Source organism: Trachypithecus francoisi, unplaced genomic scaffold (genome assembly GCF_009764315.1).
Source record: "Trachypithecus francoisi isolate TF-2019V2 unplaced genomic scaffold, Tfra_2.0 Lachesis_group17, whole genome shotgun sequence".
NCBI lineage: Eukaryota > Metazoa > Chordata > Mammalia > Primates > Cercopithecidae > Trachypithecus > Trachypithecus francoisi.
This window is the reverse complement of record NW_022681462.1, coordinates 76395084-76417192: the sequence shown is the minus strand read 5'-3', so window position 1 is coordinate 76417192 and position 22109 is coordinate 76395084. Positions and strand designations below refer to the sequence as shown.

Below are 22109 nucleotides of genomic sequence, written 5' to 3'. Positions count from 1 at the left end.
CATCAAATTAAGAGAGGATTGTGATGGCAGAAACTTACCACCACTTTTTGCAGTTTAGATTATTTGCCAACTTTTGAACTACAAACGACACCATCTATGACAGGAGACAGCAAATTATGGCCCACAGGCCAAATCCAGCTCACCATCTTTGTGTAAATAAACTTTTATTAGAACATATTCACATTCATTTGATTACACATTTGTCTATGGTGGCTTTTGTGCTACAATTGCAGAGGAAAATAGTTAGGACAGACTATATGGCCTGTAAAGCCCAAAATATTTACTATCTGGTCTTTTACAGAAACATTTACCAACCTATAATCTCAGGGAATAAACTATTTGCTACCAAAGCAATATTTAAGATATGTAACAATAACCATTTACTAGCTCAGAACACCAGTCATCCAAATGGGAATATCTAAACACAAATATCGGTATATCTGAAGTCCTTTATCCTACTCTGTATGAAGATTTGTTGCCCACCCAAGACAGAGCACTTACTTACCTGCTCAGTGAGCTAATCTTTAACATACATTTCTCAAGGATTTACTAGCAGAATAGTGAAGAATCCATGAATATGTTGCTCTGTGCAATCTAAGGTAAAAAAAAAAAAGTTGCTACAAAACACTCAAAACTATATAATAAAGAAGCAACTGTATAGAGCTACGTAAGAATTTCCTTTATATTTTAGATTCCAAATACAAAATTTTAAAGGCACTTAAAGTAGAAAAGCTTAAGTTCAACATTTTAGGTAATATTAACTGCATTAAATAATGTAAATTAAATTTCCTTTTGTGTTAAATAACAAGATTTTCGTTTCCATCTGTGTGAAGTTGAAATCAAAAGATAGTATCTCTACATTATTCATGTAGCTATTAAAAATAAATGACACTGGAACCTCTAAAAAATAAAGTCACAATATCAAAGTACTTTGAAACTAGAAAGCACTTGAGATCCCTCCACATTATACAAATGAGAAAGTTTCAATATGACATGAAACACTTAAGTTCAAAGAACTAATTAGTGGCCAGAAACAGAACTAGAATCCAACACTCAATCATCAGTTTGGAACTCTTTCTACCTCATGACCAGGTATGCTGATATTCTAGGAAAGCGTAGAGTGATGCTGAAATATTCTGCAGATTTGTTTGCTTAGAGGGTTTTGAGGGGCTCACCACATTGCCCAGGCTGGTCTCAAACTGTCAAGTGATCCTCCTGCCTGCACGCTCGAAGTAGCTGGGACTACAGGTGCATACCATCGTGTCCAGCTTCTAGAGTTTTAAAAGTGCAAGAACCATACTTGTACTATAGTCCACCCAACTTAGGCAACCCTCTTGTCTTTTTAAAAATCAATCAACTATAAAATTATAGAAAGACAAAAATGATTAACTGTAAAGCCAGTCTTATCAGAATGATCAAAGAAACAACCGATTATGTTGTTATGTTAACCAAATGTCAAAGATCAACAAAAAATAATGATACTGAAGGGGCAGAATGATGGGTACTCATATATTGTTAATTTAGCACAATCTTTCTAAAGGGTAATTTGGAAAATTTTGAAGAGCCTAAAAAGTTCTCACTGTCTAAACCACTTACTCCATTTACATGAGTATATCATAAAGAAAGAGCCTAATATAGAGATCAAATTTTACAAACAAGGATGTCTATCTCACTATTATTTATAATGGTGAAAGATTAGACCAACCTAATATCCAAAGAGAGAAGTAAATTGTGGCATATTCATACAATAGAATATCAGGCAGCCATTTTTAAAAGTCACATTTTCAAAGACATGAGTAAATACTTATGAAGTTAGGTTATAAAAAACAGGGTACATAACTATATGGTCAGTATAATCTCAAGTTTGTTATTACACACACACACAAACACATGTACACACACTCATACATAGAAATAGCATAGACAAAGACTGAAAGGAAATACAGAAAAATATTAACAGGGTTATCTCTGGGTGGTGAGATTGCAGATAATTTTTTCTCTTCTTTATAACTTTTCAGTATTTTTCAAATTTTTTATAATAATCATGTATTAGTCTTATACTCAGAAAACATTATTTTAAAAATGTACTGTTGTCAATTTTAAAATTTTTATAGTTCATATTAAACAAGAAATAAATATTAATCGTACTCAAAAGTATATCTAAATTATGGAAAATAAATCACTAATGTGTAAGAGTATACTTTCCACACATACATAGGTGGGCAACTTTGAATCTAAAAGGTAACATTATTTTATTTCATTCGAGCATAGAAAGTTGATATTCAATAAATAAGAAACGTAAATCTTTAAATAAAATTGGTGCAAGGCATCTAAAAATTGTGCTACTCTGGCATAACACTGGAGATATAAACACTTTCACTAATATAATGTAGACACTCAGTGTTAGGTTAAAATAGGAATAATGCAGCACATACATGGTGACTGAATTATTAAGTGAATTATATCTTTTTTTTTTTTTTTGGCCAAAGTGACTAGAATTGGTCTATGCTAAAGAAAGAAAGTAATACAACACCATACCATTATTTTAGTTGGAAGAGCCGCACCAAAAATCGTGACAAAAAAATTGTGTAACCATAAGAAAATCCAGTGGCTTGTTGTTGTTGATGATGTTAATGATCTCTTGCTAAAAATTCAAGTAAAAGAGTCAAACTGCTTAAAGCATTAAAAAAGCACAGCAGTGTATGGTCTGCAATGATTTGAAAAACACTAAGAACACTCTTCAATGTTTCCTCATTTGCAGACTATCAAACATGATCTTTGAAGTCAAGGATTGCATCTACGTCCTTTTACCAATCTTGAATATATATTCTGTTACAATATAGTAATGACACAAAGGGATGTCACAGACAAAAAGGCAAACTGCATGTAATTTAAAAAGTTAACTTTAAGATTATATGATTCTAATTTCTGATTTTTAAAAAATCATATAAATATATAAAATATAAAATACATCCTAATATATTTTTACATAAGAGCTGAGGTTTACCATTTTTAACAAAAATTCTGAGATGGAATTAATAAAAAACAATTTTCATATATACCACAGAGCAATAAGTTTAAATCAGACTATTTTGAGTTGTGTAGCCCTTTATTAGCAACTAAAATAGAAGGTATCTGTTGTACAACATGGGTAGTAATTGACTATAACTGGAGATTTATTATATTCTAATACAGATCATTTATAAATGCAATTTCTTTATTAAAAAGCTTCCACCTTTTTGTTTGTTTGTGTACAATTTGCAAAACTATTCTGAAAGCGGAATATATGTGCACAAGTCTGCAAAGAGTGCAAATTTAGGATATGGTAAATGCTTTACAAGTTACTTTCAAAAAACTGTCTGCCACAACTGAGCCTTTACATTGTCATCTTTTTTGATGAAAATATTTTGATGCCAGCCTTCCTTCCACTGCCCTAAACTATAAAGCATTTTTTAATGAGTTGAAATTAAGGAAGGACTACACCTACTAGAAAAAAAGAGAAGAAAGTTCTATTAGTTTGAGGTTTCAGAATCCCCCCAAACCAGGACCAGTATCTTGGTAAAGGCTAGGCTGGGACCCCGGACAGAGTATGAGAATGTGCAGGTGGCATCCCTGAGGATTCAGAGCTTCAGTGGACCGTGAGTGCTCCAGCTGCATAACTCACTGAACTGTCTTGCCAGTTTCTACACTGGCTTGACTGGGCATAATTCAAAAAGGAAAAGCTCATATTCATTCCATTCTTCTGGAGCTCTGTGATAGCCTAGAAAAAAGAAAAATTTAGTTAGGACACACATCACATAAAAAAGTGGGCACTCAATGTGTTTGTGGTTTGACTTTGTCCACTTCACAGCTGAAGCCTAGATATCTCTTTTGCTCTTTTATTTCTTGAATTTCTCTTGTTGCATCATATTAAAATAGAAAAAAAAAAAAAAAAGAATTCCTTATCATTCTCTCAAATAACTTCTAATCTTGTTTCTTGATAATTAAGCATCTGTCATCATTTATCCTCCCTCTCCCTGTAATAAGGCCATTTTTTTTTTTTTTTTGAGACGGAGTCTCGCGCCCAGGCTGGAGTGCAGTGGCCGGATCTCAGCTCACTGCAAGCTCCGCCTCCTGGGTTTACGCCATTCTCCTGCCTCAGCCTCCCACGTAGCTGGGACTACAGGCGCCCGCCAATCGCCCGGCTAGTTTTTTGTATTTTTTAGTAGAGACGGGGTTTCACCGTGTTAGCCAGGATGGTCTCGATCTCCTGACCTCGTGATCCGCCCGTCTCGGCTTCCCAAAGTGCTGGGATAACAGGCTTGAGCCACCGCGCCCAGCCAATAAGGCCATTTTTTAAACTCTTTTTAACTTTTTAAATATATTCTCTTCACTGTATAAACCAAATCCCTGGCCACTTCTGTCTTAAGACATCAGAGTCTTTATCTGACTTTGACTAAATTTGAAATGTATATAAATTAAAATCCAGATCTAAAAAGTATATGCTAGGATTTTTACTTTAATTGTAGATTGGTTCAGCATTTACTTTATAATAAAAATTTTATTTGATTCAATTAAGATTTTAGGAAATTAGTACAGTTTATTCTAGCTTCAATTTCAAAAATTAGTTTAAGTTGAAAAGCTTTTCTTTGAAAAAGTTTAAGTTTAGAAGAAAAACCCTTCCTAAAAACTCACTATATATTACCTTTCAAATCACATTAAAATAATACTGGACTTAAGGTCCTACCTTAGTCTATTCTGGACTATATTATCTTCTCCATTATTTCCCTGCCTCTCCAAATGAGCCCATTGTTACTTCCTCTCCCAATCCTGAGTATACACTTTCTTCTTTCTTAATGAATGTCATATTTTCATTCTTCTTGAATGAAAATTAGTAGTTTTCCTAATTAGAAGAAAAAAATAACACTATTTCTCTTTCTAAAATCCAGCTAACCAAAATTTCTGACTCTTATCGTTCCTTAACTGAAGTAAGCGTTGTTTTTGTTTTAATGAGAATAACACACATCATGTCTTGCTTTATCACATTATGAACATCTTAAGTTTAAGAGCAGAATCTTCCATTTATTTTTTATTGAGTCTAGACCACTAAATAAAACCAAAAAAGTAGTAAGACCATATATCTCTTAAAAGGTCATGTTGGTTTGTATTTATAAAGAGCATATTGGAACTAAGAGTCAAGAGAAAATGTGGGTCTCTATTCTAAATAACTTTCTGTATTTAACAGAAAGTATGGAACTGTATTCCAATGATAAATAACTTGATTCAAGTAACCAAAAGCAATGGAACTCCAAATTATATTAAAGATACTAAAAAGAAACTTGACCATAGGCACATAAAACCAATGATGCCATTGTATCACAATGATAATGAGATATTTTGGAATATTATATGACCAAATGTTAAAAGTCAAGGCTTCCTAAAGATACTTACATTTAATAACACCCCAATGGGATGTCTTCCACATATAGTATTATGGTATTTCTTCAAGTAATTGCTAAAAGATACAGGGTCTAATTGTTCTATAATACTCATACCCTAAAAAAAAGAAAAAAAAAGAGGAAGAAAAAAATAAAAGAAAAAGGACAATATTTATTATTTCCTAATTATATTTTAAAACTGTTACTTAAACATAATTCTTCAATCAGGGAGACACAAAGAAAATAGATTAAATAAACCTTGTGAAACATCAAACTCATTCACCAAAGCTATCAACTCTCTACTAACAGAAAACTTTTAATCCCCAGTTTATTTTCTCCAAACCCCAGGTATGTTTCTATACTACTTTAATCAGTTGTCATTCAGCTGACAATCCTCAAACATTTCATAATATCTTTCTTCCACAGAAAGAAAACACACAAGTAAATCTGCTGTGAAAATTTGTATATGAAACCTAAAATTTAATTTACTTTGTGGCTATTTTCTCCGTATCCGTTATATTCTTCCTGTTATTGGCATTAAAAATCAAGAGTTAATTGTAATTGAACTGTTGCCACAACATATACTTAAATATCAACCATGTAAGGTATTTTAAATCACCAGCATTAAATAATCTGGGTTTGTGGGGAAAAAAAAACCACAAATTAAGAAAAAAGTTAACATATTTTAATTAATTTAAAGCTCATAATAAAGGCAGGCTTAAGCAACACAGATTTTTTTTTTTTTTTTTTTTTGAGCTGTAGTCTTGCTCTATCACCCAGGCTGGAGTGCAGTGGTGGGATCTCAGCTCACTGCAACCTCTGCCTCCTGGGTTCAAGCGATTTTCCTGCCTCAGCCTCCCAAGTAGCTGGGATTACAGGCACACACTGCCACACCCAGCTAATTTTTGTATTTTTAGTAGAGGCTGGGTTTCACCATGTTGGCCAGGCTGGTCTTGAACTCCTGACCTCAAGGGATCCGCCCACCTCGGCCTCCCAAAGTGCTTGGATTACAGGCATGAGTCACCGCACCCAGCCTACAACACAGATCTCTTATGAACCAGATTAACAATAAAGGAAAGCTTTTTATCTCTTTATTCTTTAAGCTAGAATGCCTTGTTTTCAACATCTTAATACAGAATAAAATTTGTCAGACTATTGTAAAAACAACCACTATGACTTGAACATTAATTTATACTAAATTCTACAATCTCCAAATACATTCAAATAATGTATTTACAACTCATTAATATATAGCAACTTTAACTCACCAAGTCGGGGAAATAAATCATTGATTCTAGCTGATTATACATACATCAATTATATTATTTTCTTACTCAGTTAAAACACTTTCTATTAAATAAACTGGATTCATACTCTCTGGGAGAAACCTAAATGGTGGTTTAGGGACTTAACTGGTTATTTTGTGTTTTTGTTTTTATTTCACATTTTAAAAAAACATATACAGTGTAAAAGCACCAAGAGTAATCAGATAAACATCCGTTAAAACCAAAAGTCATCTGGAAAATGATAATTAGTGGGTAACACAGAAATTTTATAGTGGCAGCATCAAAATTTAATTCTATAAAAAAACTTTCCTTCAGAATATTCAACTCCTTCACAAACATTATCAATATTCCATATATATATCTATATCTCTGAAACATAGACATATACATGTGCAATCAACTTTGAATTGCTTGCACATCAATTAGCCACTCTCGGATTGGTCCACAACCAGTTTGTAATGCTAAGTTGGTTGTTTCCTGCCAACCACGGTGCTTCCAGGTCAACACTCTCCACTGACACTTGGTATATAAGCTCAGAGAAATACAAACTTAAAAGTTAAACCTAAGATGGGCCAGGCATGAGGTGGCTCATGCCTATAATCCCAGCACTTTGGGAGGCTGAGGCGGGTGGGTCACCTGAGTTCAGGAGTTTGAGACCAGCCTGGCCAACATGGTGAAACCCCATTTCCACTAAAAATACAAAAATTAGCCAGTCGTGGTGGCACACGCCTATAATCCCAGCTACTTGGGAGTCTGAGACAGGATAATGGCTTGAACCTGGGAAGCAGAGGTTGCAGGGACCCGAGATTGTGCCACTGCACTCCAGCCTGGGGGACACAGCAAGACTCTGTCTCAAAAAACAAACAAACACACATACACATACACACACACACAAAGTTAAACGTAATATAAATAATATCATAATTCTGATGCCAAAACATTACAGTACATTTCTAACCCAAGAATGGATGGCAGTAATGCAGAGATGGAATTATAAATCTCTTCCATAAATAATGGATGATCAAGATATAACTCCCCTAGAGCTAAATGAACAGAGGCCCAAAACAGCCAAAAGTCCTGGTTCTAAATTTCTAATTGCAGACTCTTTCTCACTGACTATTCTGATGTATTAGAGTATAACAAGACTATACTAACAATTCTTTGAACACTTACATAGCTACAACTTGCATACATATTGTAGGTGAACTTTTAATGCTCCGGAATGAAGTCTATCTAGGACAGCTTACCTTAAATATAAATCACTTATTAATAAATAATGTGACACCGAGATTCTAATGTACATTTTAATATTAAAATCTCAAAGCATATTCAGAACAAACATCACATTTAACTGATATGAATTTAAACAGAAGAAAACTAATGATCACATTTCAGAAGACAAAGAATTCAAAGTAACTGGTCAAGAAAACCTAACATAGAAAAACAGGAGACTAAATGCAGAAAAGATACTAGTAAGTAAAGAGTTAAAAATGAAGCTATACTGATTAAATTACAAGAGAGAAAATAAAAATTGATATGATAGGAGTTAAGAAATTAAATGTGCAAAAATTTTAATTATTTAAAGTGTGCTATAAACCTACTAGTGCAAAAATTAATTCAATTATACTTAATTAGCTGACACAAGTGTTGGTTTAAGAGGTATGTCTCTTTATAAGGAAAGACAGAGAGGAAAACTAAGGCTTTTCTCATAGGTGAACCTCTAATTGAAAAATTCATGAAGTAGGCAAACAAAAGCAATAATGATAAAATTTAGAAATGGAACATTATTAACTAATACAGAATACTGGCGAATACACTTTTAGATATACCTATGTTTTTATGTTAACAGCTGTGAGATTACTATTAGGAAAATTCCCAAAAGACAGAAATGCTAGTTCAATGTTGGTGGCAAAAGTCCAAGAAGATGAAAAAGAATATCCTTCCCCAATTATGCTGAATTAACTGTTTTATTTCTTGAAATAGTAGAAGATATGATCAGTGAGTCTAAAGTCTAGGCAACGAGAGCTTCCTAAGGCCTAGGATAGTGAAAATTTGATTGTTCACATAAACTTGACCTAATGCGGAGGAGTGAAATGGGTCACTATACTATTCATTCAGCTCTAAGATGCTCTAAGGCAAGGCAGACATTATAAACACCAAAAGCCCATCCATTAAGGATACAGGTTTCTGAGGAATTTAAGTTTCAGAAAGAAATCCACAAATTGAAAGCGAACTCCCTAAATTTAAGGAGTGAACCAATCTATCACTGTGTTGACTCTTCAAGTAATCGGTGAATGTTTGTGATGTCAAATTCCAAGTGGCAACCCTAAACTAAATAGGCAGTATTAACTGACAAAGCTCAAATTCAGGACTCTGATAAGACAACAAATTATCTTCCCTCTTTAAAAAAGTTTGCCTAGATTTAATAAAATGACAATCTAAAAATTATCACCCAGAAGTAAATCTCTCCCAAAAGTAATAAATGCAAAGGAGTAGCAAAACTTTTAGAGGCACTTAAGAAATAAAAACTAGAATCATTCCAACCACATAATTAACAGCACATTATCAAATCATTAGAAATTGTGGGTTTATAGTTCAAAGGATATACATTTATATTTGCAGATAAGTACACATTTAGTGACGTGGGGTAGGAAAAGGAAATATTCTAGTTTCTTTAAGAGGCATCAAGAGAAAATCGTTAACAGTGAAAGTTTTATGGAAAAAAACGCACCTTAAAAATAGCACTGCTAAGTAATGTACTAATAAATGGCTATCTTACAAGCGATGTTATAAAACTTACTAAGAAGCTACTGGCTTAGGTTCAAGAGAAAGAAGTATGAGGTGACAAAGGAACAATTTTCACTTTTAAAATAGTAGGAAGGAAGAAAAGTAGTTCATGTTCAAATTAAATGAAGTAAATGATAAATTTAAAAGAAAAAGAAGTTATAACAGATGAATACAATGACATTTTCAGATTATCCTTGCCGAATCATAATTTGCCAGTGTCCATAATGAAACACTGGTCTACACCCAAAAAAGTAGTATAATAAAAATGATAACCTATGACCATCTCATAGAATAACTATGACTAATATTTCAAGTAAGTAAAGTTTACAAGATCAATATCTCCAAATAGGTTCTGCTTTAGTCACAGTAATTATTGACATTGCAAAGCACTAATTACCAAAGAAATTGGTCTATAGCCAAAAAAATTACAAGACTTTCAGAGTTTAGATATCCTATGCTACAGTTACATAATTTTTCCCAACTACATTTGGTAGTTCATTCTATATTTTGTGTTTTTTCACATAATTAATTTCTAAGATATTCAAGTGCTAGATATATAAACACTGTGCAATAAGAAGAATAGCTATTTTTCTTTTGCAACTTAGAAATGGTTTTATTTTGTAGCCTTGTAATAACTATATTTGGTAACAGTTTTCAGTTAAAAAGGACCAAAACTTAATTAACATGCTAATTTTGAACAGATGTAATCTAAAATTTTATACTTAGTTTCTTTTTACTCTATCAAACTTTCAAAATGTATACTTATTACTGCAATTCAAAATTGTTAACATTTTTATAATGCTTATGCAGAGAACCATCCAAGTACATTTTGTCCAAAAAGATCACATATGAAAACTAAGATATTGGTTCTCAAACGAATTAAATTATTTGTAATATAAAATAATCTCTTAGAAAAGAAATATGCCAAAGTACATTCACCATCTGATTAATCAATTAAGACAATACATTATTTAAGTCTGCCTAACAGCAAGTGTACATATATATACATGTAATATAAACACACCTAAGTTACATCTAGAGCTAACCATTCTTATTATTTTGACCCATGTATTTTAACTCCTAGAATTGACTTGGAATTTGAATCAACAGTATGCTAATAAAATAGAACACTTATGAGCCATTTAAAAATTCTAAATATAAATAAAAATATCTCAACAAATGGACCACAGAAATATACTCCAAGTCCAAATGTTAAAATCAAATATTAAATTCAAGCATATTAATATGAAGCAAATACTCAATATTTATTCAGAATTTTTCAATATTTGAGACAGGGTCTCAGCAAATTTCAACAAAGTTCCACAACTGAGTTCTGTTGCAATGACAGGGTTAATGATTACTATAGTAAGCAATCTCATCTCTGTCCTGGCTTTAATGATCTACTGAGACCTCCCAAACTTACATCTCTAGTCGGATTGAAAGCCTTCTCTGAGCTCCAAACCAAAACAGTCAACCCATTAGCAAAGTCCTTTTGACTCTTACTTCTGAAAAGATCTGAACTCCATCCACTTCATTCTATCTCCACCAACATCACCACAGTCCAAGTTACTATCATCTCTCTCTTGAACTTCTGCCAATGGCCCATTGTTGCTACTACTTTTTTTTTTTTTTTTTTTTTGAGACAGAGGCCCCAGAGCCAGAGTGCAGTGATGCGATCTCGGCTCACTCCAACCTCACCTCCACCTACTAGGTTTAAGCGATTCTCCTGCCTCAGCCTCCCGAGTAGCTGGGACTACAGGCATGCACCACCATGCCTGGCTAATTTTTGTATTTTTAGGAGAAAGGGGGTTGTGTCATGTTGGCTAGGCTGGTCTCAAACTCCTGGCCTCAACTGATCCGCCTGCCTCAGCCTCCCAAACTGCTGGGATTACAGACGTGAGCCACCACCCCCAACCCCATTGTTGCTACTTCTGACCCTCCTGTATAATCCATTTGCCACACAACTACCAGAGTGACCTTAAAAATAATGCAAATTATATCATCTCACTTCCTATTGTATTTATATGAAGTTCTTACCCTCAATTATTACCCTATACTATCAGCTCCCTGCCTCTTTTATACACACCACTCTTCTTACTCTTATGCACCATACTGCCACAACACTGGCTTTTTCCTTTTCTTCTAACACACCAGCCTCTTTCTGAACTTAAGGTCTTTGCACTGGCAACTTCTCCGGTCTAAAATGCTCTTCCCTCTGATCTTTACTTGGTTTGCTCTTTCTTATCATTCCGAACTCACTTTAATTTTCATCCTCAAGGCAGTCTTTCTCAGACCACTCAATCCAAGCCCTCCAATCATTTACCATCATTTACGGTTTTAGGTATTTTCTGCACACATTACTACTTGAAACTAATTAACATATTTCCTTACCTTTTAAAATTAACATGTATCTCCTCCAATTAGAAGTTTTATGACAGTAAGAACCATGTTTGTTTATTGCTGTATCTCCACCAACGCCTCAGGATGTATACGTACTCAAAAATAATTGGCAAAATGAAAATCCAAATGTCGACCTGATTGACATCTCTACTTAGATGTCTTAAAGGCAATAGCAAACATAACATATCCCTAACAGAATTTATGATCTTCCTGCCCCACCAAAAAAAATTTTGGTCCTTTCTTCCTGTGCTTACGGCCTAAATAAATAATGTAACCATCCAACCAGCAGAATAGCCAAAAATTTAGGAGTCATCCTTGACATTTCCTTGACCCCTGCAAGCTCAATCCACCTCCAAGTCCCATCATCAATTTGTCTCCTAAATACACTGAATATATACATTTCTGTCCCTCTCTTCTACCACCATCACCCCACCTTAAATTACCATCGTTTCTCATCTGGACTACCTAACTGGTCTACATGTATCTCCTCCAGCCTCCTTCCAACCCATTTGCTACACTGCAGCCATATGATGTATTCAAATACAAAACCAACTTTACCACTTCCCTATTTAAGATTCTTCAAGATAGCTGTTCTAGAGTCTTTAAGCTTCATTTCTCACCACCTTCCCCATCCATTCTCATTCATTCAACAAATGTATATATTGTGTGCCCACTGACAGGCACTGGGATGGAAAAATGGACAAAGTCCCTGTTCTCATGAAGCTTATATAATCCAATGAGGGAGATAACCCCAAGACAAATCAACAAATGAATAATAAGTCATGCAGTAATAAATACCTAGAATAAAAATACAGCAGGGTAAGGTCAATGAACAGCTGTTCATCCAAGGAACCTAATGGAAAAGGATGCACGCTTTTTGGCTGTCACAATAATTTGAAGATGCTATTGGGACTCAGTGGGATTCCAGGGATGCTGACACAAGACAGTTTCATACACAAAGACTGTTCTCCATCCATAAAACTACAGAATACCTACAGCCTTAATTATCTATACATTAATTCCACTTTATATACAAACAGAAATAAGTTTTGCATTGATTTAATATACAATGAGTTTCCCAGGAATAAAACTATCATGCAAAGTGGGGGAAGACTGTACTTGTTTTGTTTACAAGTTTACTAAGAATTGTTCACCATTTTGGAAAATCAAGTCACTAGCAATTGCACTTAGTAATTTCAGTCACTAACACATACCTGTGTAAGTGTGTATCTGTAGCTGTTTTTACGTTAATAATACTATTCATAAACATTTGAATACTTCATTGTACCTTCTAATTTAGTTGTGCCTGGGCATTTACATTCTTAAATACATATTTATTATAAATTCCTTTTATTTCCTTTACATGTTACAGTTAGGAGAGTCATGTTTTCAAATTGCATACAGGAAGATTATATCCATTAATTTATTCATTTGAAAAACACGTACTGACCACCTACTTATATTCTAATCACTATTCTAGGCACTTTGTATACATCAGTGAACAAAACAAATATCCTGATTGACAGAAATGTAGTTAAGTATTTAGTTTTTTAGAAGAAAAAGTGGAATGGGGTACAGTGGACTGAGAATGCTGCAAGGGTAGGATGTAGGATGCAAAATTAAATAGAGTAGTCAGAAGGCCCCACTGAGAAGGTGAAAGCTAAGCAGACTTGAGGTAAGTGAGACAGTCAAGTGCAAAACAGGCAAAAGCCCTAAGCTAGACACATACCTGACATTATCAAGGCACAGTAAGGAGATCAGTGTGTCCACAGTAGAGTAAAAGAAGAGTAAAAGGAAGAAGATGGAGGGCTCTTAACATTTGGGGGCTGCAAGTCACGTTGGTCCTTTTTGCCTACCCATCGTAAAGACACTGGCTTTCATCCTGACTGAAAGGCGGCAATTTTACAGGAGATACGGGGCAGAAGAGTAACATGATCTGATTTAGATTTTAAAATAATTGCTTTGGTTCCTACTTTAAGCTACCTGAGACTGACGAACACAAGAGTAGGTCTAAGAAGACCAGTTAGGAAAGTGGAAGGACAGGACCACCATCATTTGAATTAAGAAAGTCTATGAGTAGAACAGGTCTTGGTGGGAAGAGAATCAGGAACTCTGTTTGGAATGTGTTTAGTATGAGCTGTTCATAAGACATCCAAGTGGAAATTATGTATGGTGTTTGAAAATGTGGTTCTGGCAGGAGTTACTCTTACATTTTTGATGCAAAAAGCATTACTTTTTGATAAAATTTAGTACAAACTTGCTAAAGACCATGTCCAGGAAGACTTTATTTACTTTGAAAATTTTTAGTACTGAGGTATCTTTCAAAATTATTTTCCGTATGGTTACTTAACCAAAAAAAAGGTAATTTTAATGACAGGGGAAAATTTACATGCATAACATTAATAATTTATATTTCACATATATACAGCCATTCCACAGATTCTTTCCTAAAGGAATAAAATACAAGACAAGAAAGGTTAAACTGGGGAGAAATGAGAATCATACAGGTGATATAATCTTAAGTCAAATCTCTCTAAGACCTCAAATTAGGAATTAATGTTACTGGAAATTCTGAAGTAATCTCACAGTTCCCATCTTTAAAAACTCCTCCTTTGACTGTGTTTCCCTGGATCTCCTCATCTACCGAATCAGTTAACATTTAAACACTGCTCCTTTCTGTCATACTCAAAACTAGTAAAGAACAATTTTTCACATTTGGTTTTTGCCTCTTCATTCCAATTTACCTTCTAACCTGATTCCACTGAAACTGCTCTTGCAAGGTTCTTAATTCACCTCTGTGCAGCATTTGATAGTCTTCCTCCCTCTTTGCTAAATAAAGCTCATCCTCTCTGTGATATTGCTCGTTCTCAGTTCTCTCTAAGCAGAATTCTACTGACTCTTCTTTATCTCCTCTTCCACTTAATGCTGGTATGTCCATCTGATCTAACTCCCCCTTTGTTCCTACTCCTTATACTTTCTCTGGAGATTGACTCTGTGAACAATGGCATTAACATCCTTTCTTCCCATCCACTCCTCATACATCAATAATTTCAAAATGTTTATCTCCATCCAGACCTACCTTCATGTTCTAAACCAGTACTGTCCAATAAAAATATAATGCAGGCCATATATGTAATTTTAAAATTTATTGTATCCATATTTAAAAAATAGGTAAAATTCATTTTAAGATATTTTATTAAACACAATCTGGCAGTATCATTTTATAATATAATCAAGATAGATTATTTTTGAGATATTTTTGTTCCTTTTATACTACATGTTCAAAATCCAGTGTATATTTTACACTTACAGCATACCTCAAGTTGTATAACCACACTTCACATACTCAATAAATACATGTAATTGGTGGTTACAGTATCAAAAAGTACAGTTCTAAACAACACAAAAGCCATGTCTAAAACTGAACTCATCTTTTTCTTTAAATCTGTCCCTCTTATATTCCCTGTATTAGTGTGTACATCTATGTACACACGGAAGCCAGAAATCATCCCACATCCCACCACTCCCTTAACATGACACACCTAATTAATCCCTAAAGTCCTTTTCATTCTACCTCCTAAATGTCTCTCAGCTTTCTATATTGTAATGGCTATTTCTAAGTATGTTCAGCCACTGGACTCTAACTTCCATTAAGCCACGGACTATGTTTTCTCTTGTTTATGTCTTCAATACTGCACAGAGTACCAGACAAATAGCAGATACCCATTAACCATTTGCTTTGACAATCATTAATCATTTGCTATACGGACAAAGCCAGAAAAACTTTTCTGAGGCAACTGAGAACTAAACCTCAGAATAAAAAGTCAAAGGAGAGTTAATCAACTGAAATGAAAACATCAAGAAGCCAAAAGAGAAGACAATACATTAAAATCCAAATAAAATTCTAAAGGTAAAAGTATTGGACAATAATTGGATTTAAAGTAGCAACTAAGGTAAGTTTACATATGATAAACACACTAAGTAACGAACTTTGCATTCATTACATTTGGCTTTAATAAAATATACTACATGACATATTCTATTTATACATTCATATCCAGATTCCTTACTAAAATATTTGATCTACTTTAGACCAAATAATCTTATACTAAAACATATGCATAAGGTTTAACACACTGGTAGAGTTGATTTGAACAAACTGAAGACTTATAAGCTGATAGAATTTAAAGACAATTTAGAGATCATCTAGTCCAAGTCGACCTTCTTCCAGATAAGGAAATGAAAACTAGAGTATTAAAATAATCTGTCAACGGTCATAGAGAGCAAGTTAGAGTTGTTCTGCTATATTTAATATTGTTTATGAATAAATCCCAAAATTATTTGTGTTATTTAAAAAATTAAAATAAGTATCATCAGCTTAGGCAACTTGGCGAAACCTCATCACTAAAAACTAAAACTAAAACTAAAAATAATTAGCCAGGTATGGTGGTACATGTCTACAGTCCCAGCTACTTGGTTGGCTGAAGTGGGAGGATTGTTTAAACCCAGCAGGTTGAGGCTGCAGTGAGCTGTGATTGCGCCACTGCACTCCAGCCTGGGTGACAGAGAGAAGCTCTGTCTCACAAAAAAAAAAAGAAAGAAAGAAAAGAAAGAAAAGAAGAAAGAAAGAAAGAGAGAGAGAGAGAGAGAGAGGAAGGAAGGAAGGAAGGAAGGAAGGAAGGAAGGAAGGAAGGAAGGAAGGAAGGAAGAAGGAAAGAAAGAGAAAAGAAAAAATATTATGATTACTATAGCACGCCAAGAAAAAAAGACAGTAGGATCAACATTTACTACACTCTTAAGCTAGGTAAGAATATAGTTATATTTTAAAATTCTGTGTTTAGAACAACAAATTGAAATTCCTTTTAAGAAAAATCCAGGCCAGGTGCAGTGGCTCATGACTGTAATCTCAGCACTTTGGGAGGCCAAGGAGGTTGGATCACTTGATCTCAGGAGTTCCAACCAGTCTGGGCAACATGGCGAAACCTCGTCTCTACAAAAAACTACAAAAAAAAAATTAGCTAGGTGTGGTGGTACGCATCTGTGCTCGACTGCCTGAGCCGGGGAGGTTGAGGCAGTAGTGAGCCATGATGGTGCTACTACACTCCAGCCTAGGTGATAGAGTTAGAGCTTGTCTTCAAAAACAAAAACAAAAAAGACCAAAAAAACAAAAAAACAAAAAAAAAAAGGAAAAAAAGAAAAATCCAAATCCAAATGGCCCAAAAACAAGAAAATACACTAAGAATTTGTAAAAAGAACAAAACAACAAACGAAGAGAAAAAAAACAAATTATTTGCATCTGTAAAAATAATTTTATTTTCTTATGCTTTTTTTATAGCTCTTTTTAATAGATACCTAAAGGCTCCAGGTCATAAAGTTCAAATCTTAATACATGCCAAGTGCGGTAGCTCACACCTGTAATCTCAGCACTCTGGGAGGCAGGAGGGTTACTTGAAGCCACGGGTTCAAAACCAGCCTGGGCAATAAAACAAGACTTGTCTCTACAAAACAAAAACAAAAAGAAAAAGAAAAAGAAAAAAGCTGGGTGCAATGTCACATGCCTGTAATCCCAGGACTTTTGAGAGGCTAAGGCTGGCAGATCACTTGTGCTCAGGAGTCTGAGACCAGCCTGGGCAACATGGTGAAACCCTATCTTTACAAAAAATACAAAAATCAGACGGGCTTGGTGGTAGGCACCTGGTAGGCACCCCAGCTACTGGGGAGGTTGAGGTGGGAGAATTGCTTGAGACTGGGAGGTAGAGGCTACAATGAGCCAAATCACACCATTGCACGCCAGCCTGGGCCACAGAGTGAGACCTTGTCTCTAAATAAATAAATATTAGTTGGGTATGGTGGCATGTGCCTATAGTCCCAGCTACTCAGGAGGCTATGGCAGGAGGATTGCTTAAGCCCAGAAATTCCAGGTTGCAGGGAGCTATGATGTGCCACTGCACTCCAGCCTCGGTAATGGAGTGAGTCCCTGTCTCTTAAAAAAAGGAAAATATAAATATCTTAATATGCATGCTTAAGATCAACGGGAAATGCAAATCAAAACAAAAATGAAATTAGATAAATAATCTGATTTACAGGATATTTTACAGAAATATGTCAATAATGTGAGTTTATTATGTTTAAAATATTAATTCCATTAAATTTTAGATCATTTTGAGAGCTTCTAAAAATCTGAAGAAAAAAAGTAGTTCCAAAATAAACATGCCTCTGTCAGGTCAAACTGCTGGTCCAAGGAAATAATAAAAATGAATTAACAAAACAAAATAAACATGCCTGAAATTTTAAAATTTAAAATAAAGTATATGTATAAATCCCTTCAGCATGGCAGACAAGATTTAAGTTAGCTACATTTTGTGTACATTGGAATTCCTGTATACTGTCATCATAAGGCTATGATATCTTTATTTCCAGAGGTAAAAGGGCAATAATTTTTAAAAATAAAGACTTTCAGTCAAACCTTTATAATTTTCAGGTTATTTACTTCAAGTTTACATATAGTTCCTCCAATAGAATACATATTTTTAGTAGCTAATTCATAAAATCTTCATCATCACTTAAGAACAGTAATTTGGCCTGCTATCAAAACTAAAAATATACTAAGTTATTTAATAAATTTTAAGAAACAACAATGCTGTTCAGAAGGAGTCAAAAGAAGGAGTCAAAAGAAATATTTCAGGTAGTCATGAAACAAATAGGAGTCAAGGTATCCATCATCTGCTATGGTTACTACTGCTTAACAGTAAATGATGGTATTAGTATCCTATTGCCTCTAAAGCTAAAGTACTTCTCTAAAAAGTATTTTAAATCTGTATATATTATTCTTAAATATTCTCATTAATCAAACAAAATTATGATGATGGAAATTCCTACTAGAATAGGGATTATTCTTATAGTCAATATTTATATGACACATTGCATTTTGTACATTTAAAGATAGGGAAAAAAGTATATTATTTCAACATATTAAGTCTTGAATTACTAATCTGAAATTAAAGAAAAAGCCTTAGAGCATTAAAATCCCACACCTGAAAGACTTACCATTTTATCTAGATGTTCAATGGATCTATAAATCTCCCCCTGGGATTCATCATAGTAACTGTAACGGAACCTTTGACCTTGAAACAAATATCATGTACAAAATAAAATAGGGAAAAATTAGAAGCTAAAAAGAAAGCAAGCGCTTACCAAATAATTTCAGTTCTCATGAAAGGCAAAGCACAGCTTAAGCCTCTGAGAGAATCATTCCCAAGAGCCCTTGTACATAAAAATAAAAGGCATATTTGGGAAGGTAATAAAGAAATGATATCACCAATGTTTTATGATGTTAAGAACTATTTCAAATTGTAGAAACCTTAAAATCACCAGAAATACAAGATTAAGGAAACAAAACAGCTTAAAAGTTAGAAGCATTGTTAAACAGTTTATCAGTCTAAACCCAAAGAATATTACTGAAGAAAATTTGGTTTAAGAAAACTATCTTGGTATAACAAATCACTAAAAGCCTTAGCTTTTGCTGTACAAAGGTTTGATCTCTATTACAGGGGAAAAAAAAATGTAGGTCACAAATACTGTAACTTATGTGATTTTTATGAAGTAAATTTTTAAAAAATATCTCATTTTTGCACTACTTAGAAAAGGATCAAAACAAGTGCCTTATGCAATGTGAACAGAATATACAAAAGGGTAAATATAATATAAATATAATAAATATTCCTACCCTGACATAAAATATCAGTAAGAGTAAAAGCATAGAACATTCAATGTTTTGGCTATTCTCCAAAGAACAGAGAGGGTAAAATGAAAGAGGCTTAAAGAGAAGACAGAAAACAAAAGTCTCAGAAGATAAATTGTTTCCTACTAGTTATATGAAAATCAAAAGTTAAAAATTTTCTTAACTAATTATGGAGTGTTACTCAACTGACTGCAACGTATTTCAGATACACCTAAATCTATCTTTCAGCAGTGCCTTTTTTCTAAGAAGTCATTACTTTTGTATTTCCTTAATGTTAAAGATTAACCAAAATGCATTTCTAAACGAATTAAGAGTATACAAATCATGTACACACATCATGTGTCTTGTGCTTCATGTTTAGAGCAATATTGATATATCCAGTTACCACCCTCACACCTGAAGACATGGAACTCTTTAGCTGGATAATTAAGATTTTTAAGTTTTCTGTTCATCTTACTAAAAAAATTATGTAAATGATGGGCAGTGTAAAATTATAAAACCCTCTTTGATGTCCTTTTTGAAAAACTACACATCACAGAACTGAAACACTTCATTCATTTGTTGATACTGATCATCTTTGATGGTCATCTTTCTAAAATGTGTCATATTTCCTTAATGTTCACATTTTAACTTTTCGTATACAGTAATATAATTACTCAATGTAGCAGTCCTTATTCTCTCCCGAGCCATTATTCAATCAATATTGCATCTTACAACTTAACTGATGATATCCTAGAATTGGGCAATAGGGTCTGAAATAATATCTGCTTCCTGAATAAAACAATAAAGATTACTGCATGTTACCTTAGCTATGAGATCAACTATAGTCTTTGAACTAAAAAAAAATTCTTAAAACAATGATAATTTATCATTCAATGCCTCTATACTGATAATTCATTAAACATTTCTTTCAAAATTTAGAGTTAGGTACAGCTTTATTTTTCTGTAAAGAATGTATATATTAATACTTCATGCATAACTAACAATGAGAATTACCTAATAACTATATAATTGACACTATTTTTTCTTTTTTAAAGACGGAGTCTCACTCTGTTCCCCAGGCTGGAGTGCAGTGGCGTAACCTGGGCTCACTGCAACCTCTGCCTCCCGGGTTCAAGTGATTCTTCTGCCTCAGCCTCCCAAGTAGCTGGGACTATAGGCATGTGCCACCACATCCAGCTAATTTTTGTATCTTTAGTAAAGACGGGGTTTCACCATGTTGGCCAGGCTGGTCTCAAACTCCTGACCTCAAGTGATCCACCTGCCTTGGCCCCCCAAAGTGCTGGGATTACAGGCGTGAGCCACCACGCCCAGCCTGGCACTATTTTTCTCATTGCCAGGTGGCTGTGAGAAGGCTGCTCAATGCCAAATCTAAAGTGCAGTTATAAGAATTTATCGATTCAATTCATTTGATACTAAATTTTTACTTCTATTTCAAAGTTATTTTGACAAAGCTGTCCAAAATCTTTCTGAAGCAAATGAACACCTTAGACAAGAATATTCTGACTCACTCTCACTATAGTAAGAACAATATTCTTAGAGGAAATCAAGGTAGTATACACCTCAATTCTTTGAACCTTAACTGCTTTAGGTTTACACTAATACATTCTCTCTTCCCTGCTTCTGGAAATAGCTGTTAGTTTTGGCTACTATCAGTAAGCATTCTGACTGGGACATAATCTACTGCTACTTCCAGGTGCAGAGAAAAAATGCATATACTTCATGATAGTCATTTGTTACTCAAAAGTCTTTTCTGCTTAATTCCAAGTAAAGAGTTGCTGTTCCAAATGGCTGAAGTTGGTCAAACCAGACTTAATAGTAAGTGAAAAGTCTATACTTTAAATTGCTATCTTGTTCATATAGGCCATTTTCTATGTAACTTTCACTTAAAAACTGCTTCTGAAGGAAAAAAAGAGGAAATGTTTGAAATACTTTAAAATAGTGGATCAGCATGGGATTTTATGAGAATGCAAAAATGCACAGAGAACCAATGGGAATAAATGCTATCTACTTTTTGTTACTCTTTAGTAGCTACCTCATATTTAATAACTGAAAAACTGACTATAAATATTTGAAGGATTCTAAAGAATGTTTCGATTAAGTAGCGAAATCCACACTACATATGGCTACTACACTGAATAAATATTTTAGTTGTAACAGCTCAAATTGTCTCATGGTAATTTTTTAAAAATTATACAAATATTTAAAAATCACTTGAACAATGAATGTATTCTGGTCAATATACAAACAGAAGGCATCTAATTTGAAGTAAATGGTTGCCATCATCATAGCCTATATGTATGTGTGTATTTATGTATGTGTGCATACACACACACAACTTTAGTCAATCACCACTCAGAAACTGAGTTTAAAATACCATTTTTTGGTTTCTATTATTTTAAAAGTGTCTCAAAATTTTATTTAATAATAAAGAAAATGATAGCACAAGCACAATAAATGATCATAAATATACCTTTA

General features: G+C 33.8%; 1 protein-coding gene across 6 annotated transcripts in view; it reads right to left on the bottom strand.

Annotated features, from left to right (window-relative positions):
* Positions 1 to 789: 789 nt before the first annotated feature.
* MEMO1 (mediator of cell motility 1) overlaps positions 790 to 22109 on the bottom strand; it is a 147021-nt gene continuing 125701 nt past the window's right edge. For 2 of the 6 annotated variants that reach the window (XM_033176114.1, XM_033176115.1), the window contains 3 exons: positions 18938 to 19014; positions 5431 to 5535; positions 790 to 3760 (listed from right to left, as the gene is read on the bottom strand). In XM_033176114.1, the coding sequence (XP_033032005.1) occupies positions 3629 to 3760; positions 5431 to 5535; positions 18938 to 19014 (314 nt within the window). In that variant the 3' untranslated portion in view covers positions 790 to 3628. Of the gene's footprint in view, positions 3761 to 5430; positions 5536 to 18936; positions 19015 to 22109 lie in introns of those variants that run through there. The other 4 variants (XM_033176113.1, XM_033176111.1, XM_033176112.1 and 1 more) reach the window with 4 other exon arrangements.